The sequence below is a fragment of the Nerophis ophidion genome, linkage group LG18 (genome assembly GCF_033978795.1).
Source record: "Nerophis ophidion isolate RoL-2023_Sa linkage group LG18, RoL_Noph_v1.0, whole genome shotgun sequence".
Taxonomy (NCBI): domain Eukaryota; kingdom Metazoa; phylum Chordata; class Actinopteri; order Syngnathiformes; family Syngnathidae; genus Nerophis; species Nerophis ophidion.
The window spans coordinates 26,564,736-26,590,413 of record NC_084628.1 but is presented as its reverse complement, the minus strand read 5'-3'; the positions used below and the strand labels follow the sequence as shown (position 1 = coordinate 26,590,413).

At 38.4% G+C, this 25,678-nt stretch overlaps 1 protein-coding gene across 1 annotated transcript in view; it reads right to left on the bottom strand.

Moving 5' to 3' along the window:
• gbe1b (glucan (1,4-alpha-), branching enzyme 1b) overlaps positions 1–24,835 on the bottom strand; it is a 260,449-nt gene extending 235,614 nt beyond the window's left edge. The window contains exon 1 of the mRNA XM_061877862.1: positions 24,613–24,835. Coding sequence (XP_061733846.1) covers positions 24,613–24,710 — 98 coding nt within the window. The 5' untranslated portion in view covers positions 24,711–24,835. The remainder of the gene's footprint in view (positions 1–24,612) is intronic.
• Positions 24,836–25,678: the final 843 nt, after the last annotated feature.

The following is a 25,678-nucleotide window of genomic DNA, read 5'->3' as shown; positions in this document are numbered from 1 at the left end:
CAACTTTTTCCCAAAAAGTGTGTGGAGACACCAGAAAAAAGTATGCTAAAGTGACAAATGAGATGCAGAGTTGAGCATAAATGGCTCCATACTGTGCGCAGCAATTTCCTCAACCATGGTGACGAGCAGGGAGGTTCACACCTGAGTTAATTAATTAATTGGGAGTTGCAGGTAGAAAAGCCAAATGACTGCCTTTTGGGAGTTCTAGTGTTGAACGATGGCGTCATCTAGACAGCAATCAACACTTCAAGTACATTGCAGGCCTGTGCGAAACACCGACCAAGTTGTAAGCCATTTAGGCTTGCAGGTGCCATTTTTGTAGAGGTTTGGGGTCATCCCGGATCCAATTCTACTCGTGGAGACAAAAGGGCGATGACAAATTGCGGGAAATGTCTTGGACGCAACCTCGCTTACTTTGGCGCCGAATGTGCACAGACAAGCACAATAGGGGAGATGACCCTCTGTCTTTTCACCTTCCCGCTGTTAGAGAAACGCCGACTACTTTGCCATTTATCTCACTTACTAAAAGGTTCCAGCCAGCTGGTGGCCATAACGGACTGTTGCAGCCAGCTGAGTTAAGTGCAGAGCTCCCTTCCCTGGAGCATCTATGCCAAGCTCTCTTTGGCCCCTACCGGGCTTGTAAAAAATAATAAATAGCTTTCAAAGTACAACCAACACTGAAAAAGGGCAAAACTAAAAAAAAAAATTTAAAAAAAAAACACATGAAGCCCTCAGTGTTGTAATAACTGAACTCAAAAGTAACTTTAATAGCTATTGAATATTTTAGTAGTTGGATAATTTATAATGAAAATGTCTTAAATTTTTCGGACTATAAGGCGCACCGGACTTTAAGCCGCATTGTCGATAAGCGGGTCTATTTTCATAAAAAGGCGCACCGCATAAAAAGGCGAAGTAAAGTGGTCATATAATATTTTTTTCTACATAAAAGGCTTCCTTGTGGTCTACATAACATGTCATGGTGGTTCTTTGGTCAGAATGGTCAAAACAGATCATCTTCAAGTCGCTTTCTGACCGTCTCTTCAGGATGCATCGTTTCGCATTTACGTGCCTCCACTTGGACAGTGTCTTCTCCCGAGCATCTTGGTTGTAGCAGTAGTTTTTAGCACTTCCATAACGACTCTACTGATGATCATTTTTCTTCACTGACGGCGATAATAAATAAAATAAAAAGTAAGAAATAAAATAAAATAAAAAAACAAGCAATGAGAAGGTGTTTTTTTGTGCTATGGCGCCATCTTGTTGTTCAGTCTTATAGCCGTTTATAGCGTTTATACTCATCGCTCCAAGCAAGGTTTGCAAGTTTTACGATATAACTAAAACAATTCTTACTTACTAAAGCGTCCATGTAGGAGGGTTTTCATGCATATTTGTACGTGTTTATCATAGTGTATTTAAGCGAGCGCCGTTAGCATCAGCTAATATGCTAACACGTTTAAGAGCGTCTGTGTTAGTATTATTAACTTATAATATTAGTATTTTTGTATTGTTTCAGTTTCACAAATTCCTCAATAAATTCACCAAAAACGTCACCGTGGAGTTATTGAGCCTGTATAGCTGATTGCAGCTAGTGGGTCCATGACCATGACTTCTGCTTTGCTTGATCAGCCGTTTTACTGCCGTGTTACAGACAATGTTTGGAAACAAAATATTTATGCAGTGAAGCTGGCGGCGTTTCTGGGTGTTGTTGATAAATGGCTCTCGCTTTGCATAGAAGAGTTTTAACTTGCATTTACAGATGTAGCGGCCAACTGTATTTACTGACAGTGGTTTTCAGAAGTGTTCCTGAGCCCATGTGGTGATATCCTTTACTAACTGATGTCGCTTTTTGATACAGTACCGCCTGAGGGATCTAAGGTCCGTAATATCGTTGCTTACGTGCAGTGATTTCTCCAGATTCTCTGAAACTTTTGATAATATTACGGACCAAAAATGGTGAAATCACTAAAATCCTTGCATTGGCTCATTGAGAAATGTTCTTAAACTGTCGGACAATTTGCTCACGCATTTGTTCCCCATCCTTGTAAGCAGGTGGGTGCCTTAATTGGGTATGAACCCAATCATGGCACCCACCTGTTCCCAATTAGCCTGTTCACCTGTGGGATGTTCCAAATAAGTGTTTAATGAGCATTCCTCAACTTCTTCACTCTTTTTTGCCGCTTGTGCCAGCTTTTTTGAAACATGTTGCAGGCATCAAATTCCAAATGAGCTAATATTTGACAAAAATAACAAAGTTTTTCAGTTCGGACGTTAAATATCTTGTCATTGCCGTCTATTTAATTGAATACAAGTAGAAAAGGATCTGCAAATCATTGTATTCTGTTTTTATTTACCATTTACACAACGTGCCAACTTCACTGGTTTTGGGGTTTGTATATAGATACATATACATGTATACATACATACAAATACATGTATACATACATACACATACATACATACATACACATACATACTCACATATAAAAATATACATATATATATATATATATATATATATACACATAGAAATACATACACGTACGTGTGTACACACACACACACGTTTATTTCAGTATTCTCTATCTACAACTTGCTGCAGTAAAACGTTCCCTCATCAACATGCAAAGAACACAGCCTTATTTAATCAAATATAGCAATGTTTTTTTTCTTTCCACCAAGTTGTACCGCTCCTGAATTTCTAATGCTGGGAGTTAGTGGGAGAATTCAAGTTTCACGCTTCATGGTAACTTGTGAAGAAAATGTGTAGGAATCAGGGCCGGGCTGAGAAAACGAGATCAACATATAGACACGCAATCGAAAGCAATGTGTTCGATAAAACGTTCCATTTTTTTTCTTCTCCTTAGTCAATGAGGTAGTTGTGAAGCAAAGTTGGTTGCATGAACAAAGGCACTCGCTTTCTGATAACCGAGCAACGCAGGAAGTGATGACTGACACGCCAACAGGTGTATACGGAAACAACAGGTAAGAACTAAAGTGCACAACTGTATCAATATACTAAATCACAAAAATACGCAGACAAATGTGCTGCTTTAAAATAAAAGTAATTTGGTCAAATAATTATTACTGCATTGCATGAATTCAATTTGAATTCAATACAGACCAAATACATGTTACACAGTGGTAACTTCCTGCCACTAAACATGCAGAAAATAGTTTCTCTATGTTTACATTTTCCAACTTTGCACTATTTCCTTACATTTTATGAAGCATTCCTTACATATTCCTTATTTTTGCGCCTTCATTTTAGGAAATTATTGTTAAGCGTTTAATGAGATTTTACTATTTTGTTTATATTGAGTGTTTTCCATGCTGGTGTTGACATTTCCTTTCTGCCTTGATGGCTGAGGGATTATAATCAGAACAATTTTAAATTTCAAATAAAATGTTTTTTCTGCTGCTCCTTGTTTTTCATAAGTCATAAAAATATCAATGAATACAACAAAAAAAAAACATCATAATGGCCCATGCATGTTTTGGCTTTTCAGTATGTGGCCCTGAGTGGAACAAGTTTGCAAGACTGTTGTAGTACCAACGGGTACAGTAGTTTTATGAAGTAATGTATTAATAATATACAAGATTGTATAATGGACTTCTACTGGAAAAATGTCCACGGTAAAGATGTCCGATAATATTGGACTGCCGATTATTATCGGCCTACAAATGCTTTAAAATGTAATATCGTAAATCATCGGTATCAAAAAGTAAAATGTATGACTTTTTAAAAAGCTGCTGTGCGGAGTGGTACACAGACGTAGGGAGAAGTACAGAGCAGTTGGGTCCCTCAGTCGTACTTGCCAACACCCGATTTTCCCGAATTTCAGTGCCCCTCCCTAAAATCACCCGGGGCAACCATTCTCCCAAATGTCTCCCAGGCAACAAAATTGGAGGCACGCCTGAAAGGCACTGCCTTTGCGTGCTGGCCAAATCACATAATACCTACAACATTTCACACACACAATTGAATGCAAGGCATACTTGGTCAACAGCCATAAAGGTCACACTGAGGGTGGCTGTATAAACAACTTTAACACTGTTACAAATATGCGCCACACTGTGAACCCACACAAAACAAGAATGACAAACACATTTCGGGAGAACATCCGCACCGTAACACAGCACAAACACAACAGAACAAATACCCAGAAAACCCCTTGCAGCACTAATTCTTCCAGGACGATACAATATACATCCCCCACTACGCCATACGCCATACCCCCTGCCCCACATCAACCTCCTCATGCTCTCTCAGGGAGAGCATGTCCCAAATTTGAAGCTGCTGTTTTGAGGCATGTTAAAAAAATAATGCACTCTGTGACTTCAATAATAAATATGGCAGTGCCATGTTGGCATTTTTTTTTTAATAACTTGAGTTGATTTATTTTGGAAAACCTTGTTACATTGTTTAATGCATCCAGTGGGGCATCACAACAAAATTAGGCATAATAATATGTTAATTCCATGACTGTATATGTCGGTATCGATTGATATCGGAATCGGTAATTGAGATTTGGACAATATCGGAATTTTGCTAAAAAAAGCCATTATCAGACAAGAAAAGTCCACTGTTTAGACATTATCTTAACATACTTGGCTGCTTTTATCTACTTCAGTCCCATGCAGACTAGCAGCGTACACTCCAACTGCTTTACCAGGTAAGCTAGCTATACGCTCTGTTTTTGAAGATTTCTTTCTTTAATTCAATGGATATTGTCCACTTCTTCTCAGCACTGTCGTCCACACTCACGTTCTTTCTTGCCATGCTTGGAAACACAAAGTTCTGTCCATCACCAGCTATAAGCTTATGCTAGGGAGCATCCACCAGCGGCAGTCCACCACCCCACACGTGCTGAAGGTGGGCAGCATGGTGATGGTTGATGTATCGTCATGGTGAAGTTCCTAATGAGGCTAAATGTAGAGCGAGACTCGAGCATAGAGCTTGACTGAAGAAAGCTGAAAATCAGCGTATGACATCAGAAAATTCACTTCCAGTATTTTTAAATGGCAGCAACAGGAAGTGGCTGCATCAACGTCAGTTCCGCTCTGAATAACCACCACCATTTCACAACCTTTCCAAAAGGGCTGCACGTAGTTCGTTGTTTTAAGAAGCAGCATCCAGGATAGACATCGACCGATTATCGGCACCGATGTTTAGCATTCTGATATACATCGGTATCTGTTTGTTTTTTTCCCCAACAACAGAACACACACACACATATACACACAAACATACATACACACATACATACATACATAATCATATACACACTAATATACATGAATACACATACATACACACTAATATACATATATAAACATGAATGCACACTAATACACGTACATACACAATAATATACACATTCTCTCCAAGGTTTCTCATTGTCATCCCATTGGGTTGAGTTTTTCCTTGCCCTGATGTGGGATCTGAACCGAGGATGTCGTTGCTGCTTGTGCAGCCCTTTGAGACAATTGTGATCTAGGGCTATATACAGTGGGGCAAAAAAGTATTTAGTCAGCCAACGACTGTGCAAGTTCTCCCACTTAAAATGATGACAGGGGTCTGTAATTTTCATCATAGGTTCACTTCAACTGTGAGAGACAGAATGTGAAAAAAAAATCCACAAATTCACATTGTAGGAATTTGAAAGAATTTATTTGTAAATTATGGTGGAAAATAAGTATTTGGTCAACCATTCAAAGCTCTCACTGATGGAAGGAGGTTTTGGCTCAAAATCTCACGATACATGGCCCCATTCATTCTTTCCTTAACACAGATCAATCGTCCTGTCCCCTTAGCAGAAAAACAGCCCCAAAGCATGACGTTTCCACCCCCATGCTTCACAGTAGGTATGGTGTTCTTGGGATGCAACTCAGTATTCTTTTTCCTCCAAACACGACGAGTTGAGTTTATACCAAAATGAATACATGGATGATACATCAGAGGATTGGGAGAATGTCATGTGGTCAGATGAAACCAAAATAGAACTTTTTGGTATAAACTCAACTCGTTGTGTTTGGAGGAAGAAGAATACTGAGTTGCATCCCAAGAACACCACACCTATTGTGAAGCATGAGGGTCGAAACATCATGCTTTGGGGCTGTTTTTCTGCTAAGGGGACAGGACGATTGATCCGTGTTAAGGAAAGAATGAATGGGGCCATGTATCGTGAGATTTTGAGCCAAAACCTCCTTCCATCAGTGAGAGCTTTGAATGGTTGACCAAATACTTATTTTCCACCATAATTTACAAATAAATTATTTAAAATTCCTACAATGTGAATTCCTGGATTTTTTTTTCACATTCTGTCTCTCACAGTTGAAGTGTACCTATGATGAAAATTACAGACCTCTGTCATCATTTTAAGTGGGAGAACTTGCACAATTGGTGGCTGACTAAATACTTTTTTGCCCCACTATAAGTAAACATTGATTGATTGATAGACTTAGACTTTCTTTTATTGTCATTCAAATTTGAACTTTACAGTACAGATAACAACAACATTTCGTTGAATTAGCTTGTTGGAATGCAGGATAAAAGAGCAATAAGGTTCAGATATGAATAAAAATATTACTGTAAAGATAAATATGCCAGAGTTAGTTTGTGACGAACCCCAGGATGCAGAGGAGGAGGCAGGCATTTTGAAGGTAAACATGATTTAATAAAACACTAAGACAAAAAACGAACAAAAGGGTACAAACAAAAAGCGCGCACGAGGCGTATACCAAACTTGTCTATGAACAAACAAACTTGGAAGCAGGGAACAAAAGATAGTAAGTTACAAACCGCTACCAAATATAGCTTACCGCAACGCTGCATCGACACGACATGACACAACAGGTAGCAACGACAATGATACAGCACTGACTGGAGGAGAAAACAGGTCTAAATAGGAGCGGACTGATTGACGCCAGGTGTGGCCAGGTGCCAATCAGCCGCAACTGAGGGGACACAGCACTCAGAGAGACAAACAGGAAACTGAACCAAAATAAGAGTGCTGACAGGAACTAAAGACAGGAAATACTACACACACACACACAGAGTGGAAAAACTAAAACACAACCAAAGGGTCAGTGGCAAGCCTGACAAAATATATTGCATTTTTGCATATAGCTCTACGTTTATGGATGTATGTTATATTGTCTTTTTATTCCAGCGAGTTTATCCATTTTGGGGAGGACTTGAGGGGATTATTTTGAAAAAAATAAACATATATATATATATATTCATGAAGTTTGGTTCTTTTTTGAATTTATTATGGGTCTACTGAAAATGTGAGCAAATCTGCTGGGTCAAAAGTATACATACAGCAATGTTAATATTTGGTTACATGTCCCCTGGCAAGTTTCACTGCAATAAGGCGCTTTTGGTAGCCATCTGCAAGCTTCTGCTTAAATTGTTGACCACTCCTCTTGACAAAATTGGTGCAGTTCACCTACAATTGTTGGTTTTCTGACATGGACTTGTTTCTTCAGCATTGTCCACACTTTTAAGTCAGGACTTTGGGAAGGCCATTCTAAAACCTTCATTCTAGATTTAGCCATTCCTTTAATACTTGTGACGTGTGTTTGGGGTCATTGTCCTGTTGGAACACCCAACTGCACCCAGGACCCAACTGATGATTTTAGGTTGTCCTTTTTCATTGTCCCTTTTACTCTCTGTAAAGCACCTGTTCCATTGGCAGCAAAACACGCCCAGAGCATAATACTAACACCACCATGCTTGACTGTAGTCAAGCGTTCCAGCAGCTCCCAATTCATTGCAGACCTGCTTTTTGGTGGTTCTCGGTTGACTCTTGATCATCCTGACCAATTTTCTCTCAGCAGCAGGTGATAGCTTGCGTTTACTTCCTGATCATGGCAGTGACAAAACTGTGCCATGCACTTCATACTTACGAACAACTGTCTGCAAAGTTGCTCTTGGGACCTTAAGATGCTTTGAAATGGCTCCACATGACTTCCCTGACTTGTTCCAGTCAAGTCAATGATTATTTTTTTCAGTTGTGTGCTGAGTTCCTTTGACTTTCCCATTGTCGCGTTTGTAACCGAGTCTAATGACTGCATCACATGAGTCCTACTTAAATGGGCTCAGAGAAGTCAATAGGTGTCGTCAATCATAATCAGTCGCATGAAGTTAAGAGGCCATGCCGTGAAGCTAATTTGATTTAATTGTAACATTTCTACATCACTAAAATTGATCATGTATGTTGCTGTATATATAACTTTGACCCAGCAGATTGGGTCACACTTTCAGTAGACTCATAATAAATTTATCAAAAAACCAAACTTCATGAATGTTTTTGTGACCAACAAGTATGTGCTCCAACCACTCTATCACAGAAAATAAAAGTTGTAGAAATTTTTGGAAACTCAAGACAGCCATGACATTATGTTCTTTAAAATTGTATTCAAACTTTCGACCACAACTGTACATACATTTATACACATATACACACACACACACACACATACATACATACATACACACATATATATATATATATATATATATACACACACACACACAAATGTATACATAAATATATGCATACAAAGACATATACATACATACACACATATATACAAACATAAACATTAGTGAAACTGAAACAATAAAAAAGAATGCCCTTGTAAGTTAATAATACTAACAGACACTCGTAAACTTGTTAGTATATTAGCTAATGCTAACGATGCTAGCGTCATTACATTACGATAGCACGTATAAATAAAAATTAACACAATCATGGGACGGTTTATTAAATAAGAATTATTTCAGTTACATTGTAAAGCTTACAAACGTTGCTTAGAGTGACAAATGAAGAATCCATACGAGTAGAAACACTATGGACAATTAGAAGAGGTAACAGTACTTCTATTTCCAGTCCAAAGACTTAAGCAGCAGGCATTCCCCCAGCTGCACACCCAGTGAGCGACCTAGTCCGCAAGGTGACGCCACAGCACAAACAACAACACACCGTTTCAATGTCATTGCATTACGGCCGTCAGCGAAGAAAAATCCATAAATTAGTCCCACCAATTTATAAGCCGCAGGGTTAAAAGCTTAGGAAAAAAGTAGCGGATTATAGTCCTGAATTTACGGTAGTGGAGCAGAGTGTCCTGGGCATGAAGTTAAAGTGCATCCGGCAGTGGAGGCTCCTCTATGGGGGTCTTGGGGCACTTGGAGGTTAACCCCTTTACTACTGTTACCCCAGGTGGCCCTTGGCAAAGGCCTAGTACCTGACTGCCCCCTAGCCAGGGATACGGTGAAGACCTCAATGGCGGAGCAGGCAGAAGACGATATTGTAAGAACTACCACAACGGCTGTGATGGCGGGAGAAGGCTGCAGCAGAAAAGGGTCCCCAGTCGTCTTGGACTCCATGCCACTGGACCATGACCCGATTCTGTCAAAGAACATGGGGTGACTGTCTGTGCACCAAGTCTCCTCACGTTAAACTAAGACATGCACAGGCATCATTCATAAAGGGATGCACCCCTACCAGGAGGATCGTCATACTCGTTTGAGTGACCACTGATGATGAGTTAAGCAGATTAAAAAAAAAAAAGACACTTCAACCAGCAGCCTGTTCTCTATTTCATTTTTGTACGGATACAAATTTACATCTGACAGGGAATTTATTTAAAATCCAGTTTTTGTGTCTTCGTTCCCGGCGCCTTCCCGGTCCCGTTGTGTTTGTTTCGGATACTGCAGCGATGGAGTCGATCGACAAGCGTTCGTCCGCAGCACTCGCAGCGTGGGCTCATTAGAAGGAGCGCCACCAGTTTCATGATCCGTCATTCAATCAAACAGCAGATGGATGGAGGTGAAGACGAGGGAAAAGATGTCTTCTCTCCACTTCTCTTCGCAGGCCAGCAGGCGAGTAAATAATGAAGCGTGTCAACAGAGCAGGGCTCGGCAGGGCTCTAACCTGCGCGCAGATTTAACGGCGCTTCGGGCATTCTGATGAAATACGGGCCCCGGGGTGGGGGAGACCGGCCGTTCAGCAGACGTGCGCGGCCCTCCGCCGTGCCTCGGGGTCACAGGTCCTTTTCTGATGAAGCGTGTCCAGTCTTGGTAGGGCGAGAAGACCCCACAGCGTGAGAGAAGGCCTCCCATGAAACGCTGCTTGGAGCCCGGGGCCACAGAATGCCCACCAATGTTGATTTCCTGCTATTCCCAGGAGGCAAAAATTACATTACTCCTGACATTGATGACCGCTAACAACGCTACAAAACTGACTACTTTCATGAAGTGAATTATATTTATATAACGCTTTTTCTCTAGTGATTCAAAGCGCTTTACATAGTGAAACCCAATATCTAAGTTACATCTAAACCAGTGTGGGTGGCACTGGGAGCAGGTAGGTTAAGTGTCTTGCTCAAGGACACAACGGCAGTGACAAAGACGGTGGAGGCAGGAATCGAACCTGAAACCCTCAAGTTGCTGGCACGTCCACTCTACCAACCGAGCTATACCGCGAGTCTACCCAAACTTGTCCAATTCATTATTGCTACCTCGTTTTTGGTCTGCCTAGTCAAGCATGTTAGCATACTTGGGAGAACATTAGCATGCTAACATTGTTTTTGCTAGCTTTCATGCGAATTGTATATATTTAAACCTAAAAATCATGATTTTTTGATACTTGTCGCCATTTTGGAAGTACCTTAACAGCTCTTACATTAGCATGCTAATGTTAGCTTGCTAAAGTTTTATTCTAGCTTTTTAGCTAATTTTGGATATTTACACCTATCGATACTGCATTTTGGTATTCCATCTTATTCAGTCACATGCTAGCATGCTAACATCAGAACGCTAATGTTTTATGCTAGCTTTTTAACTCATCTTGCTTGTTTAAACCTAAAAACTATTATTTTTGATACATCTTGCAAATACCGTATTTCCTTGAATTGCCGCCGGGGCGCTAATATATTTAAGACCTCTTCTCACTCCTGCGCTTACCAGAGGCATGCGGTGAAAGTAAGCATGCGCTAATTATTTTAAAACCTCTTCTCACTCCGGCACTTACCAAAGGCATGCACTAAATAAATTGAGTGTGATGTAAGCTTGGACCTTAAATCCTACTGAATAGCTCTTAATCTTCTTCCCTTTATGCAATTTCAAATTACCGGTATTGAAATCAGCCTCCTCCATTTTGAAAATTATGACAGGGAAGTGTCACTCGTGACATCACGAGTTTGACCAGGCGGTAATACTAAGCTTGCGCTAATTATTTTGCAAAGCGAGTTTGACCAGGCAGTAATTCAAGGCAGGCGCATACTATATGCCATGCGGCACTTCAAGGAAATACGGTATGTAAACGTCTCTTACGTTAGCATGTTATTGTTTTATGCTATCTTTTTCGCAAATTTCCTACGTTTATACCTACAAATCATAGATTTTGATACATAGCGCCCTTATAGAATTATGCTAATGTCTCCTAATGTTAGCATGCTAATGTTTTGTGCTAGCTTTTAAGCTCATTTTGTGTGTTTACACCTACAAATAGTGCATTTTGGTATTTCCTCACGGAATACAGACACGTGCTAGCATACTAATGTTAACATGCTGATGTTTTATGCTGGCTTTTTAGCTAATTTTGTATGCTCAAACCTTAAAATCATGGATTAGGATACTTAGCGCCATCTTAGAAGTATGCCTTTTTCAATTAACCACAGGCCAGAAGTTTAGGGCACAGATAGCAGGCCCTTTGAAATGTATGTTAGCTTTTTAACTCATTTTGCTTGTTTAAACCTAAAAATTATTAGTTTTCATACTCGCCGCCATCTTGGAAGTATGCTAACGTCTCTTACGTTAGCATGTTATTGTTTTATGCTAGTTTTTTCGCAAATTTTGCACGTTCATACCTAAAAATTATAGATTTTAATACTTGCCGCCATTATAGAAGTATGCTAATGTCTCTTAACGATAGCAAGCTAATGTTTTGTGCTAGCTCTTTAGCTAATTTTGTATGTTTACACCGACAAATAGTGCATTTTGGAATTTCCTCACGGAATACAGACACGTGCTAGCATACTAACGTTAACATGCTGATGTTTTATGCTGGCTTTTTAGCTAATTTTGTATGTTGAAACCTTAAAATCATGGATTAGGATACTTGGCGCCTTCTTAAAAGTATGCCTTTTTCAATTAACATCCGGCCAGACGTTCAGGGCACAGATAGCATACCCTTCGAAATTTCCGCGGGTATCTTCTACTGATAAAATTATAACGGACTGTTTATGAAAAATTAAACGTCAACATAAAAACTATAGTAGTTAGAAAAATGTGTGCAGCACAAACGTTTCGGACAAGTTTTGGACCATTTTCGACAAGAAAAGGTATTAACGTGAAAATATTAAACTGTAGCACAAACGTGTTACTTTAATATTTGCAATGATAAGGGGGGTCAACTTCACACAGGTTAGATGGTGAATCGGCCCCCAGGAGACCCCTATTATTCATTTAAATGGGCGTGGCTGATTTGAGATCAGTTCCAATAAGAGCTAATATTGACAGTAATGAAGATAATCCCAGGTAACAGTGCCATACCGGCCCAAGTGCTAAATGTGAAGTGGCTCCAGGTAAAATGGCGAGCGGTTTTCATTCAGCACGCAAGGCTCTACGCGGCGAACAAACAGCGATCAATTTGCCGTACCCCGGCGGGAGACAATTATTTGACTTTCATCAGCGTCAGAGACGCGTGTCGGTGAAGCCAGGCGATCCCCAGCCGGGTTCCTGATGAGACTGACACGTCTTATCTCGGTTGGATTCTTGGCAACCTTGCAGTGAGACTTAATCTTCCCCGTTCAAGTCCCTAAATATGTTTGCACAGGCCTGAAGCAAGAGTGGCGCCCCCTGGGGATTGTCTTCAAAACGCTTTGCTCGCACGACGTTTTGTAAATCGGGCTTAAAAAAAATGTGGCCGTCTGCATGCACGCTTGATTAGCATTGTTGTCGATGGGGAAGGGATCTCTGGTTCCTCCTTTATGTCATGTGACTGGTGAACTCTTTTGGTGTCATGACTCGGATATTAATGATAATATCTTCTTTCCCACTCTACTGGTACTTTAAAAGGCACATACACACACTCTGGTCTCATAAAACATCACAGCTGCATTTGCCCGCATGGTACATATTTTTATTTATTGAAGTAATTACTTAGAATAGTAATTACATTTAATAGTAATCCCACAACACTCAAAACCAGTGAAGTTGGCACGTTGTGTAAATGGTAAATAAAAACAGAATACAATAATTTGCTAATCTTTTTCAACCTATATTCAATTAAATAGACAAGATGTTTAATGTTCCAACTGGAAAAGTTTTTATATTTTTTGCCAATATTAGCTCATTTGGAATTTGATGGCTGCATTTTGTTTCAAAAAAGCTGGCACAAGAAACAAAAAAAGACTGAGAAAGTTGAGGGATGCTCATCCAACACTTATTTGGAACATCCCACAGATGAACAGGCTAATTGGGAACAGGTGTGTGCCATGATTGGGTATAAAAGCAGGTACCATGAAATGCTCAGTCATTCACAAACAAGAATGGGGCGAGGGTCACCACTTTGTCAACAAATGCCTGAGCAAATTGTCCAACAGTTTAAGAACAACATTTCTCAACAAGCTATTGCAAGGAATTTAGGGATTTCACCATCTACGGTCTGTAATATCATCAAAAGGTTCAGAGAATCCGGAGGAATCACAGTACGTAAGCAGCATTGAATGCCCATGACTTTCAATTCCTCAGGCAGTACTGCATCAAAATGCGACATCAGTGTGTAAAGGATATCACCACATTGGCTCAGAAAAACTTCAGTAACTACAGTTTGTCGCTACATCTGTAAGTGCAAATTAAATTTCCACTATGCGAAGCGAAAACCATTTATCAACAACACCCAGAAACGTCGCCGGCTTCGCCGAGCCCGAGCTCATCTAAGATGGACTGATGCAAAGTGGATAAGTGTTCTGTGGTCTGACGAGTCCACATTTCAAATTATATTTGGAAATTGTGGACATGGTGTCCTCCAGAACAAAGAGGAAAATAACCATCCGGATTGTTCTAGGCGCAAAGTTGAAAAGCAAGCATCTGTGATGGTATGGGGGTGTATTAGTGCCCAAGACATGGGTAACTTACACATCTGTGAAGGCACCATTAATGCTGAAAGGTACATACGGGTTTTGGAGCAACATATGTTGCCATCCAAGCCATGTTATCATGGATGCCCCTGCTTATTTCAGCAAGACAATGCTAAGCCACGTGTACCAACAGCGTGGCTTCATAGTAAAAAAGTGTGTGTTATAGACTGGCCTGCCTGTAGTCCAGACCTGTCTCCCATTGAAAATGTGTGGCACAATATGAAGTTTAAAATACCACAAAGGAGACCCCGGACTGTTGAACAACTTAAGCTGTACATCAAGCACGAATGGGAAATAATTCCACCTAAAAAGCTTAAAAAATGTGTTTCCTCAGTTCCCAAATGTGAACTGAGTGTTGTTAAAAGGAAAGGCCATGTAACACAGTGGTAAAAATGGCCCTGTGACTACTTTTTTGCAATGTGTTGCTGCCATTAAATTCCAAGTTAATGATTATTTGCAAAAAATAATAAGTTTCTCAGTGTGAAAACATTAAAAATATTGTATTTGCAGTATATTCAATTGAATATAGGATGAAAAGGATTAGCAAATCCTTGTATTCTGTTTTATTTACCATTTACACAACGTGCCAACTTCACTGTTTTTGGCTTTTGTATGCCTAATAGCTAGTATTGTAAGTTTAAACCCTAAAATCATGGATTTTGATGTTTGGCGCCAACTTGGAAGTATGCAAACGTTTCTTATATTAGCATGTTGTTTTATGCTCTCTATTTAGGTAATTATGTACATTTATACTTAAAAAATCATAGATTTTGATACTAGGCGCCATTGTAGAAGTATGCTATTGTCTCTTTTATTAGCATACTAATGTTAGCATCCTAATATTTTATGCTAGCTTTTTTAGCAATTTTTTTATGTTTACACCTACAAATAGTGCGTTTTGGTATTTCCTCACATCCGGACACATGCTAGCAAGCTAACGTTAACATGCTAAAGTTTGATGCTGGCCTTTTAGCTAATTTTGTGTACGTTTAAATCTAGAAATCATGGCTTTTGATGCTTGGCGCCATCTTGGAAGTATGCTAATGCCTCTGACATTAGCATGTTATTCTTTTATGCTAGCTTTTTAGTTAATTTTGTACGTTTATACCAAAAAAATCATAAGTTTTGATGCTTACCTCCATTATAGAAGTATGCTAATGTCCCTTATATTACCATGCTAATGTTTTATACTAGTTTTTTTAGCTAATTTTGTATGTTTACACCTACAAATAGTGCATTTTGGTATTACCTCATATCTGGACATGTGCTTGTATGCTAACGTTAACATGCTAATATTTGATGCTGGCTTTTTAGCTAATTTTGTGTATGTTTAAATCCTAAAATCATTGATTTTGACGCTTGGCGCAATATTGCAAGTATGCCAAAATCTCTTATATTAGCATATTATTGTTTTATGCTTGCTTTTTAGCTAATTTTGGACGTTTATACCAAAAAAATCATAGATTTTGTTACTTGGCGCCATTTTAGAAGTATGCTAATGTCTCTTATATTAGCATGCTAATGTTTTATGCTTGTTTTTTTATGTTTACACCTACAAATAGTGCATTTTGGTATTTCCTCGCATCCGGTCATGTGCTAGCATGCTAACGTTAACATGCTAATGTTTTATGCAGGCTTTCTAGTTAATTTTGTATGTTTGAATCTAAAAATCATGGCTATTTATGCTTGGGGCCATCTTGAAATTATGTTAACGTCTCTTATATTAGCTTTTCAGTTAATATTGTATGTTTAAACCTTAAAATCAGGGATTTTGATGCTGGGCACCATCTTGGATGTATGCTAACGTCTCTTATATTAGCATGTTGTTGTTTTATGCTCGTTTTTTAGCAAATTTCGTACATTTATACCAAAAAAAATCATAGATTTTGATACTTGGCGCCATTATAGAAATATGCTAATGTCTCTTATATTACCATCCTAATGTTAGCATGCTAATGTTTTATGCTAGCTTTTTAGCTCATTTATTAGGTTTACACCTAAAAATAGTCAATTTCCTCACATCCGGTGACATGCTAACGTTAACATGCTAATATTTAATGCGGCTTTCTAGCTAATTTTGTATCTTAAAATAAAATAAAATATATTAATATCTAAAAATCATAGATTTTGATACTTGGCGCCATTATAGAAGAATGATAATGCAGCGTTTTTCAACCACTGTGCCGCGACACACTAGTGTGCCGTGAGATACATTCTGGTGTGCTGTGGGAGATTATCGAATTTCACCTATTTGGGTTAAAAAAAAAATTGCAAAGCAGTAATTATAGTCTGCAAATGATGTGGTGTTGTTGAGTGTCTGTACTGTCTAGAGTTATAGTCTTTCATATCAGTTATACTCTTCCATATCAGTAGGTAGCTAATTGCTTTGTAGATGTCAGAACATGGTTTGTCCTGTTCCCAATATGCAGATGGCAGGGGGAGGCAGTGTGCAGGTAAAAAGGTATCTAATGCTAAAACCAAATATAAACAAAAGGTGAGTGCCCCTAAGAAAAGGCATTGCAGCTTAGGGAACTCGACTAAAACCGAACTGGCTACCAAGTAAAGAAAAACACAATGCTGGACGACAGCAAAGACTTACAGCGTGTTGGGCAAAGATGGTGTCCACAAAGTACATCCGAACATGACATGACAATCAACAATGTCCCCACAAAGAAGGATAAAAACAAGTTAAATATTCTTGATTGCTAAAACAAAGTAAATGCGAAGAATATCGCTCAAAGGAAGACATGAAACTGTTACAGGAAAGTACCAACAAAAGAGCAAAAGCCACCAAAATAGGAGAAAAAGACAAGAAGTAAAACACTACACACAGGAAAAGAGCAAAAAAGTGAAAAAAAGTCAGTGTGTGATGTGACAGGTGGTGACAGTACACCTACTTTGAGACAAGAGCTATAGTCATACATGCTTGCTTATGTTTTAAAAATCAGATCCAACAATTGCCGCAACAACTTTTTACTGTCAACAACTTTTTACTGTCAACCGAGTTTAGTTTTTTAATTAATTCTGCTGGTGGTGTGCTTCCGCATTTTTTCAATGCAAAAAATGTGTCTTGGCTCCAGAAAGGTTGAAAAACATTGTGCTAATGTATTTTATATTAGGATGCTAATGTTTTATGCTAGGTTTTTTTTTTTTAGCTAATTATGTATGTTTACACCTAAAATTAGTGCATTTTGGTATTTCCTCATATCTGGTCACGTGCTAGCATGCTAACGTTAACATGCTAATGTTTTATGCTTGCTTACGAGCTAATTTTGTATGTTTAAACCTAAAAATCATGGATTTTGATGCTTGGCGCTATCTCAGAATTATGATAACCTCTCTTATATTAGCTTTTCAGCTAATATTTTATGTTCAAACTTTACAATCATGGATTTTAATGCTTGCCGCGATCTTTGAAGTATGCTAACGTCTCTTATATTAGCATGTCATTGTCTTATGCTAGCTCTTTAGCTAGTTTCGTACGTGTGTGCCAAAAAAACATAGATTTTGATACTTGCCGCAATTATAGAAGTATTATAATGTCGCTTGTATTAGCATGCTAATGTTTTATGGTAGTTTTTTTAGCTAATCTTGTATGTTTATACATACAGTACATATGGTGCATTTTAATATTTTTTCACATCCGGTCACATGCTAACATGGTAACGTTAACATACTAATGTTTTATCAGATTAGAATAGATAGTACTTTATTATTGTTGTTATTATTATTATGCTTGCTTACGAGCTAATTTTGTATGTTTAAACCTAAAAATCATGGATTTTGATGCTTGGCGCTATCTCAGAATTATGATAACCTCTCTTATATTAGCTTTTCAGCTAATATTTTATGTTCGAACTTTACAAACATGGATTTTAATGCTTGCCGTGCTCTTGGAAGTATGCTAACGTCTCTTATATTAGCATGTCATTGTCTTATGCTAGCTCTTTCGCTAATTTCGTACGTGTATACCAAAAAAACATAGATTTTTTTATACTTGGATCCATTATAGAAGTATGCTAATGTCGCTTATATTAGCATGCTAATGTTTTATGGTATTTTTTTTAGCTAATCTTGTATGTTTACACATACAGTACATAGAGTGCATTTTAATATTTTCTCACATTCGGTCACCTGCTGGCATGCTAACGTTAACATGCTAATGTTTTATTAGATTAGATAGTACTTTATTATTGTTGTTTTTATTATTATGCTGGCTTACTAGCTAATTTTGTATGTGTAAACCTAAAACTCATGGATTTTGATGCTTGGCGCTATCTCGGAATTATGCTAACGTCTCTTATATTAGCTTTTTAGCTAATATTTTATGTTTAAACTTTACAATCATGGATTTTGATGCACGGCGCCATCTTGGAATTATGCCAACGTCTTTTATATTAGCATGTCATTGTTTCATGCTAGCTTTTTAGCTAACTTTGCACGTTTATATCTAAACAAATCATAGATTTGGATACTTGCCGCCATTATAGAAGTATGCTTATGTCTCCTAACGCTAATGTTTTATGATAGCTTTCTAGCTTTTTTTTTTATGTTAACACCGACAAATAGTGCATTTTGGTATTCCCTCATATCCGGTCATGTGCTAGCATGCTAACGTTAACATGCTAAGGTTTTATGCACACTTTTTAAATACCATTAAACCTAAAAATCCTGGATTAAGATACTGTATATAAGTAGGCCTGTTTCGACTGACACCAGGCCAGAAGTTCAGGGCACAGATAGCAGGTCCATCAAAATTTCTGCGAGGAGAGCGAGGGGGGCGGGGAGGGTGCACTAGTATGAGGAATAAATGCTATGTGTCCACCACTGAATTTGCCATCAGGTCAGAAAGTGTCAGACAATTATTACCCCGGGGCACCGAATGTTCTTCTCCTCAGCTCTTTGTCCCCGCATGAAGCAGGAATGAGAGCACTGTACGCTGTAACACAACACTTGAACATTGTGTCAGCGACTTATTTGCAGCCAGTCGGCGGGTTCAAACTTCTCTTGTGCGCTCACGTTGCGCCACAACGGGACTAACGTCAGGCACCAATTTGAGGTCTCTTAAAGGCCACGCCGCAAACGCATGCACACGTCATTCTGATGCACATCATGTTTGCTTTGAAGAGGAGGAGAAGTAGATTGATGGTAACAATACCAAAGGGCGCATCAGTATCGGACCAATAGAAAGATATTTTCAGGAGTACAATAATGTAATTTCCCATTCCAACAAAGCAAGCATGCCTGATTAAAAAGTAAGGCATCACTTTTTAAAATGTGCTAGCTTGATGCTAATTAACATTGTAAATTAGCATTAGCAATTTCACATGGCAATTTCATGTGGTAATGAAAATAAGAACAAATAGGGCCGGGCGATATATATTGATATACTCCATATATCGCGGGTTTGTCTCTGTGCGATATAGAAAATGACTCTATATCAGGGGCAGGGAACCTGCGGCTCTAGAGCCAGATGTGGCTCTTTTGATGACTGCATCTGGCTCTCAGATAAATCTTAGCTGACATTGCTTAACACGATAAGTAATAAATGATTCCGCTGGTAATCACAGGGTTAAATATAACGTTCAAAATTAAAAACATTCTCATGCATTTTATTCCATCAATCCAAGAAGTATTTAATTTATTATTTGTTAGCTTCAGAATAACAATGTTATTAAAAAGAATAAGAGACTCATTACACTCTAAAAATGTTAGTCTAACTTAAAAATGCGCACATTTAGTTGTATTCAGTGTTAAAAAATACTGGTAACACTTTAGTATGGGGAACATATTCTAAGTAACAAAGACTTAATTAAGAGTTATTTGGACACTAGGGGACCATATAAGGGTTAGGGTTACTAATAAGCAATAATTCTGAGGTTATAAGGGAAGACTCTTAGTTGATGGCTTACTGCTTGTAAAATAAGGCCAAGCAGAAAAAGGCATTAATAATTACTAAAAATGACTAATTAAGAGCCAATATGTTACGAATTTGCATGTTAATAAGCAACTAATTAATGATGAATATGTTCCCCATATCAAAGTATTACCAAAATATAATATGGCTCTCACGGAAATACGTTTTTAAAATATTTGGCTTTTATGGCTCTCATAGCCAAAAAGGTTCCCGACCCCTGCTCTATATGGATATTCGAGTATACGTTCTCACACAGTTGCTTTTAGCTGCGGGCATTACACTACAGGCTCTTCGCACTCTTTCTTGTCTCTCCTTCCAGACGAACACTTCGCATGTACACACATAACACCTAAAATAACTTTGCACTTTATACATGCTAACTGTTAGCATGCCAACATTAGAATTTTAACATACTAACATTAAAATGCTAATTTTTTGAGCCCATTTTGCAGACAAACACTTAGTATATACACAACACCTAAAAAAACTTGGTACTTTAAACATGCTGTCAGCATACTACATTAGTATTTTAACGTACCAACATTAGCATGTTAATTTTTTTGGGCCGACCTTGCTGACGAACACTTCATATGTACACACAACACCTAATATAACTTGGCACTTTATACAAACTGTCAGCATGCTAACATTAGCATTTTGACGTACCAACATCAGAATGCTAATTTTTTTGGCCGACTTTGCAGACGAACACTTCGCATGTACACACGCAACACCTAATCTAACTCGGCACTTTATACATGCTAACTGTTAGCATGCCAACATTAGCATTTTAACATACCAACATTAGCATGCTAATTTTTTTAGCCGATTTACAGACGAACACTTCATATATACACAACACCTAATATAACTTGGCACTTTATACATGCTGTCAGCATGCTAACATTAGCATTTTGACGTACCAACATTAGCATGCTATTTTTTTTTGGCCGACCCTGCAGACGAACACTTCATATGTACACACAACACCTAATATAACTTGGCACTTTATACTAGCTGTCAGCATGCTAACATTATTATTTTGACGTACCAATATCAGAATGCTCATTTTTTTGGCCAACTTTGCAGACGAACACTTCGCATGTACACACACAACACCCGATATAACTTGGCACTTTATACATGCTGACTGTTAACATGCCAACATTAGCATTTCAACAAACCAACATTAGCATGCTAATTTTTTTAGCCGATTTTACGGACGAACACTTCATATATACACAACACCTAATATAACTTGGCACTTTATACATGCTGTCAGCATGCTAACATTAGTATTTTGACATACCAACATCAGCATGCTAATTTTTTTGGCCGACTTTAAAGACGAACACTTCATATGTACATACACACACACCTAATATAATTTGGTACTTTATACATGCTGTTAGCATGCCAACATTAGCATTTTAACATACTAACATTAGCATGCACATTTTTTGGGGCCGACTTTGCAGATGAACACTTCATATGTACACACTCACACAAACACACACACACACAACACCTAATATAATTTGGTACTTTACACATGCTGTCAGCATGCTAACATTAGCATGTTGACGTACAAACATTAGCATGCTTTGCAGACAAACACTTTGTATGTACACAAACAACACCTAATATAACTTGGCACTTTATACATGCTAACTGTTAGCATACCAACATTAGCATTTTAACATACAAACATTAGCATGCTAATTTTTTTAGCCGATTTTACAGACGAACAGTTCATATATACACAACACCTAACATAAATTTGTACTTTGTACATGCTGTCAGCATGCTAACATAACATTTTAACGTACCAACAATAACATGCAAATTTTTTGGGGCCGACCTTGCAGACGAACACTTCATATGTACACACACAAACACAACACCTAATATAACTTGGCACTTTATACATGCTAACTGTTAGGATGCCAACATTAGCATTTTAACATACCAACATTAGCATGCTAATTTTTTTTTGCTGATTTTACAGACAAACACTTCATATATACACAACACTTAATATAACTTGGCACTTTATACATGCTGTCAGCATGCTAACATTAGCATTTTGACATATCAACATTAGCATGCTAATTTTTTACGCCGACTTTGCAGACGAACACTTTGCATGTACACACACAACACCTAATATAACTTGGAACTTTATACATGCTAACTGTTAGTATGCCAACATTAGCATTTTAACATACCAACATTAGCATGCTAATTTTTTTAGCCGATTTTACAGACAAACACTTCATATATACACAACACCTAATATAACTTTGTACTTTATACATGCTGTCAGCATGCTAACATTACCATTTTAAGGTACCAACATTAGCATGCTGATTTTTTGGCCAACTTTGCAGACAAACACTTCATTTGTGTACACACACACACACACACACACACACACACACACACACACACACACACACACCTAATACAACTTGGCACTTTATACATGCTAACTGTTCGCATGCCAACATTAGCATTTTAACATACCAACATTAGCATTTTAACATACTAACATTAGCATGCAAATTTTTTTGGGCCGACTTTGCAGACGAACACTTCATATATACACACACACACCTAATATAACTTTGTACTTTATACATGCTGTCAGCATGCTAACATCACCATTTTAACGTACCAACAATAGCATGCTAATTTTTTGGGCCGACTTTGCAGACAAACACTTCATATATACACACACACCTAATACAACTTGGCACTTTATACATGCTAACTGTTAGCATGCCAACATTAGCATTTTAACATACTAACATTAGCATGCAAATTTTTTTGGGCCGACTTTGCAGACGAACACTTCATATATACACACACACCTAATATAACTTGGCACTTTATACATGCTAACTGTTAGCATGCAATGCTAGCATGTTTAGTTAGCATGCTAACATTTTTAGCTAACTTTACATGCGTACGATTCATAGTCATACAGTACGACTTGGTGTTTGACACGTCCTGTTAGCATGCTAAAATTGGCATTAAAGCAACTGACACGTGTCATCATTCACAGGCAGTTTCTTTGCTCGTGACCTATTGTTTGTATTTGTTTATGACTTTGAGGAAAAAAACCCTTTTAATAAGGTACACATGTGAATATATGGAACATATAAATATACCGTATTTCCTTGAATAGCCGCCGGGCATTTAATATGCGCCTGGCTTGAATTACTGCCGGGTCAAACTCGCTCCCCAGATTTATTAGCGCATGCTTACTTTTACCGCCGGGTCAAATTTGTGACGTCACGAGTGACGCTTTCTCCTGTCGTCATTTTCAAAATGGAGGAGGAGTTTTTTGTGTGCTTTTACTATGTATAAACCAGGGGTTTTGTTCCACAGCAATACAGATCACACTGATGGTTGTGATATAAAACAACTTTAACACTTTTACTAATATGCGCCACACTCTGTGAACCCACACCAAACACATTTTGGGAGAAAATCGGCTCTGTAACACATTATAAACGCAACATAAGAATTACCCACAATGCCATGCATCCATGACTCTTGGCTATCTTATACACCCCGCTAGCACCAAACCCCCCCCCTCTCCGTGCGCCGGTTGTGGTGGGCAGGGTTGGGGGCGCGTGTATAATATAGCCAAGAGTCATGGATGCATGGAAATTCTGGGTAATTATTATGTTGCGTTTATAATGTGTTACAAAGCCGATGTTCTCCAGAAATGTGTTTGGTGTGGGTTCACAGAGTGTGGCGCATATTAGTCAGTGTTAAAGTTGTTTATATCACAAACGTCAGTGTAAAAGGTATGACTGTTGACCACGTATGCATTGCAATCTCGTATGAGAAGCAGCAAAATGCATGCGATCGGGCAGCACTCAGATAGCGTTGTGTAAAGGCGGTTCGCGATGACATGTTGTAGAACAGTAGTCCCCAACCACCGGGCCGCGACCGCAAAATAATTTTTTATATATTTTTTTTTTCATATCACACTCAATTTTTTACTGCATGCCATTGAGAAGAGGTTTTAAAATTATTAGCGCCTGCTTACTTTTACCGCATGCCTTGAATAAGCGCAGTAGTGAGAAAGGGTTTTAAATTAATTAGCGCCCGGGCGGCTATTCAAGGAAATACGGTAAATAAACCTCTTTTTTTTTCACGGTAAATAAACCTGATCTGAATTCGGACGTCGTGTTTACGCTGCGCGTCACGTGATGACGTTAGTGACGTCATCACGCATTGCCTTCAGCTGTCAACCAGCACGTTTTCCCGCTTACACAATACGTCGTCTTCTCCTTGGAAGTCACGCCAGGACGGCGGAGCCACACCGCGGCAGGCCCACGCAGAGGAGCAACAATGTCGGATACGTCACGCATAAACACAGAAATCTGTTTTTTTTGTAACTGTCGCTAACTTAGTGTCGTGTGTTTGTGGCGCTAACGAGCACCAACCGTGTGACGGCAAACTTCCCCCTGCGTGTACAACATTCGGCGGTGAGTTCGTGATAAAAACACGAAGTGTGGAGCTTTTACCTCCTGTGGAAGTCCTTCTGGTAAGGCTTGAGATAAGGGTCCATTTGGAGGAGAGTGTTGAAGTGAGGAATGGTAACATTATCCTCCTGTTCCGCCATGGCTGTCACTGTCCAGACAGAAGCAGTCGAGCGCAGAGTGCCGCTGGTTGTCTTTGAGGACAAAGAGCAGGAGTGTGCTGATTGGTCACATTGTTACTGGACTTTAGCGCCAAGTCCGCCTCACTCGGGCCGGAGCTAGTGTTTACCTTGCGTGCCGAGCCCAACCGAGTATAGCCGAGCCCGATCGAGTATAGCCGAGTGCAACTGGGACGCCTGGCCAGCTGTTGGCCATGTGAGGACATTTGGCATCCGCTTATTGTCATTTGAAAAAAAATAAAATAAATGCCGATTACTAAAAATTTTAAATTGTCTTTTTGTATTTTAATTGTATTGTTTATAATTATTCATTATCTGGATGTGTAAATTATGAGTTTTTATTTCATGATTCTTATCTTAGTTTTTTTCCTTTCTCTTTCAGCTTTCTTTTCAATGGAAGCACATATCCGACACTAATAATAATAACACCTTCAAAATTATGGAATTTAAGAGTCACAATTATGAAGTTAAAGAAAGTCATAATTATTAGATTAAAAAAATCTAAATTATGGGATATACAGGTCATAAAAATTAGATAAGAAACCAAGAGATAAAATTCAAATGTATGATATAAGAAAGATGAAAATATGAAATAGGAATTTATAAATAATTATGAGATAAAAAATACAAGTAATGAGATATTTTACTCAACATTCACATAAATTATGGTATAGGAAACATTTCTATCTCATAATTGAGAATTTTTATCTCATAATTTCGACTTTTTATCTAATAATTGTGACTTTTTATCTCATAATTTCGAATTTTTATCTCATAATTTCGACATTTTATCTAATAATTGTGACTTTTTATCTCATAATTTCACATTTTTATCTGATAATAGTTACTTTTTATGTAATAAACGGCGTGGCGCAGTGGGAGAGTTGCCGTGCGCAACCCGAGGGTCCCTGGTTCAAATCCCACCTAGTACC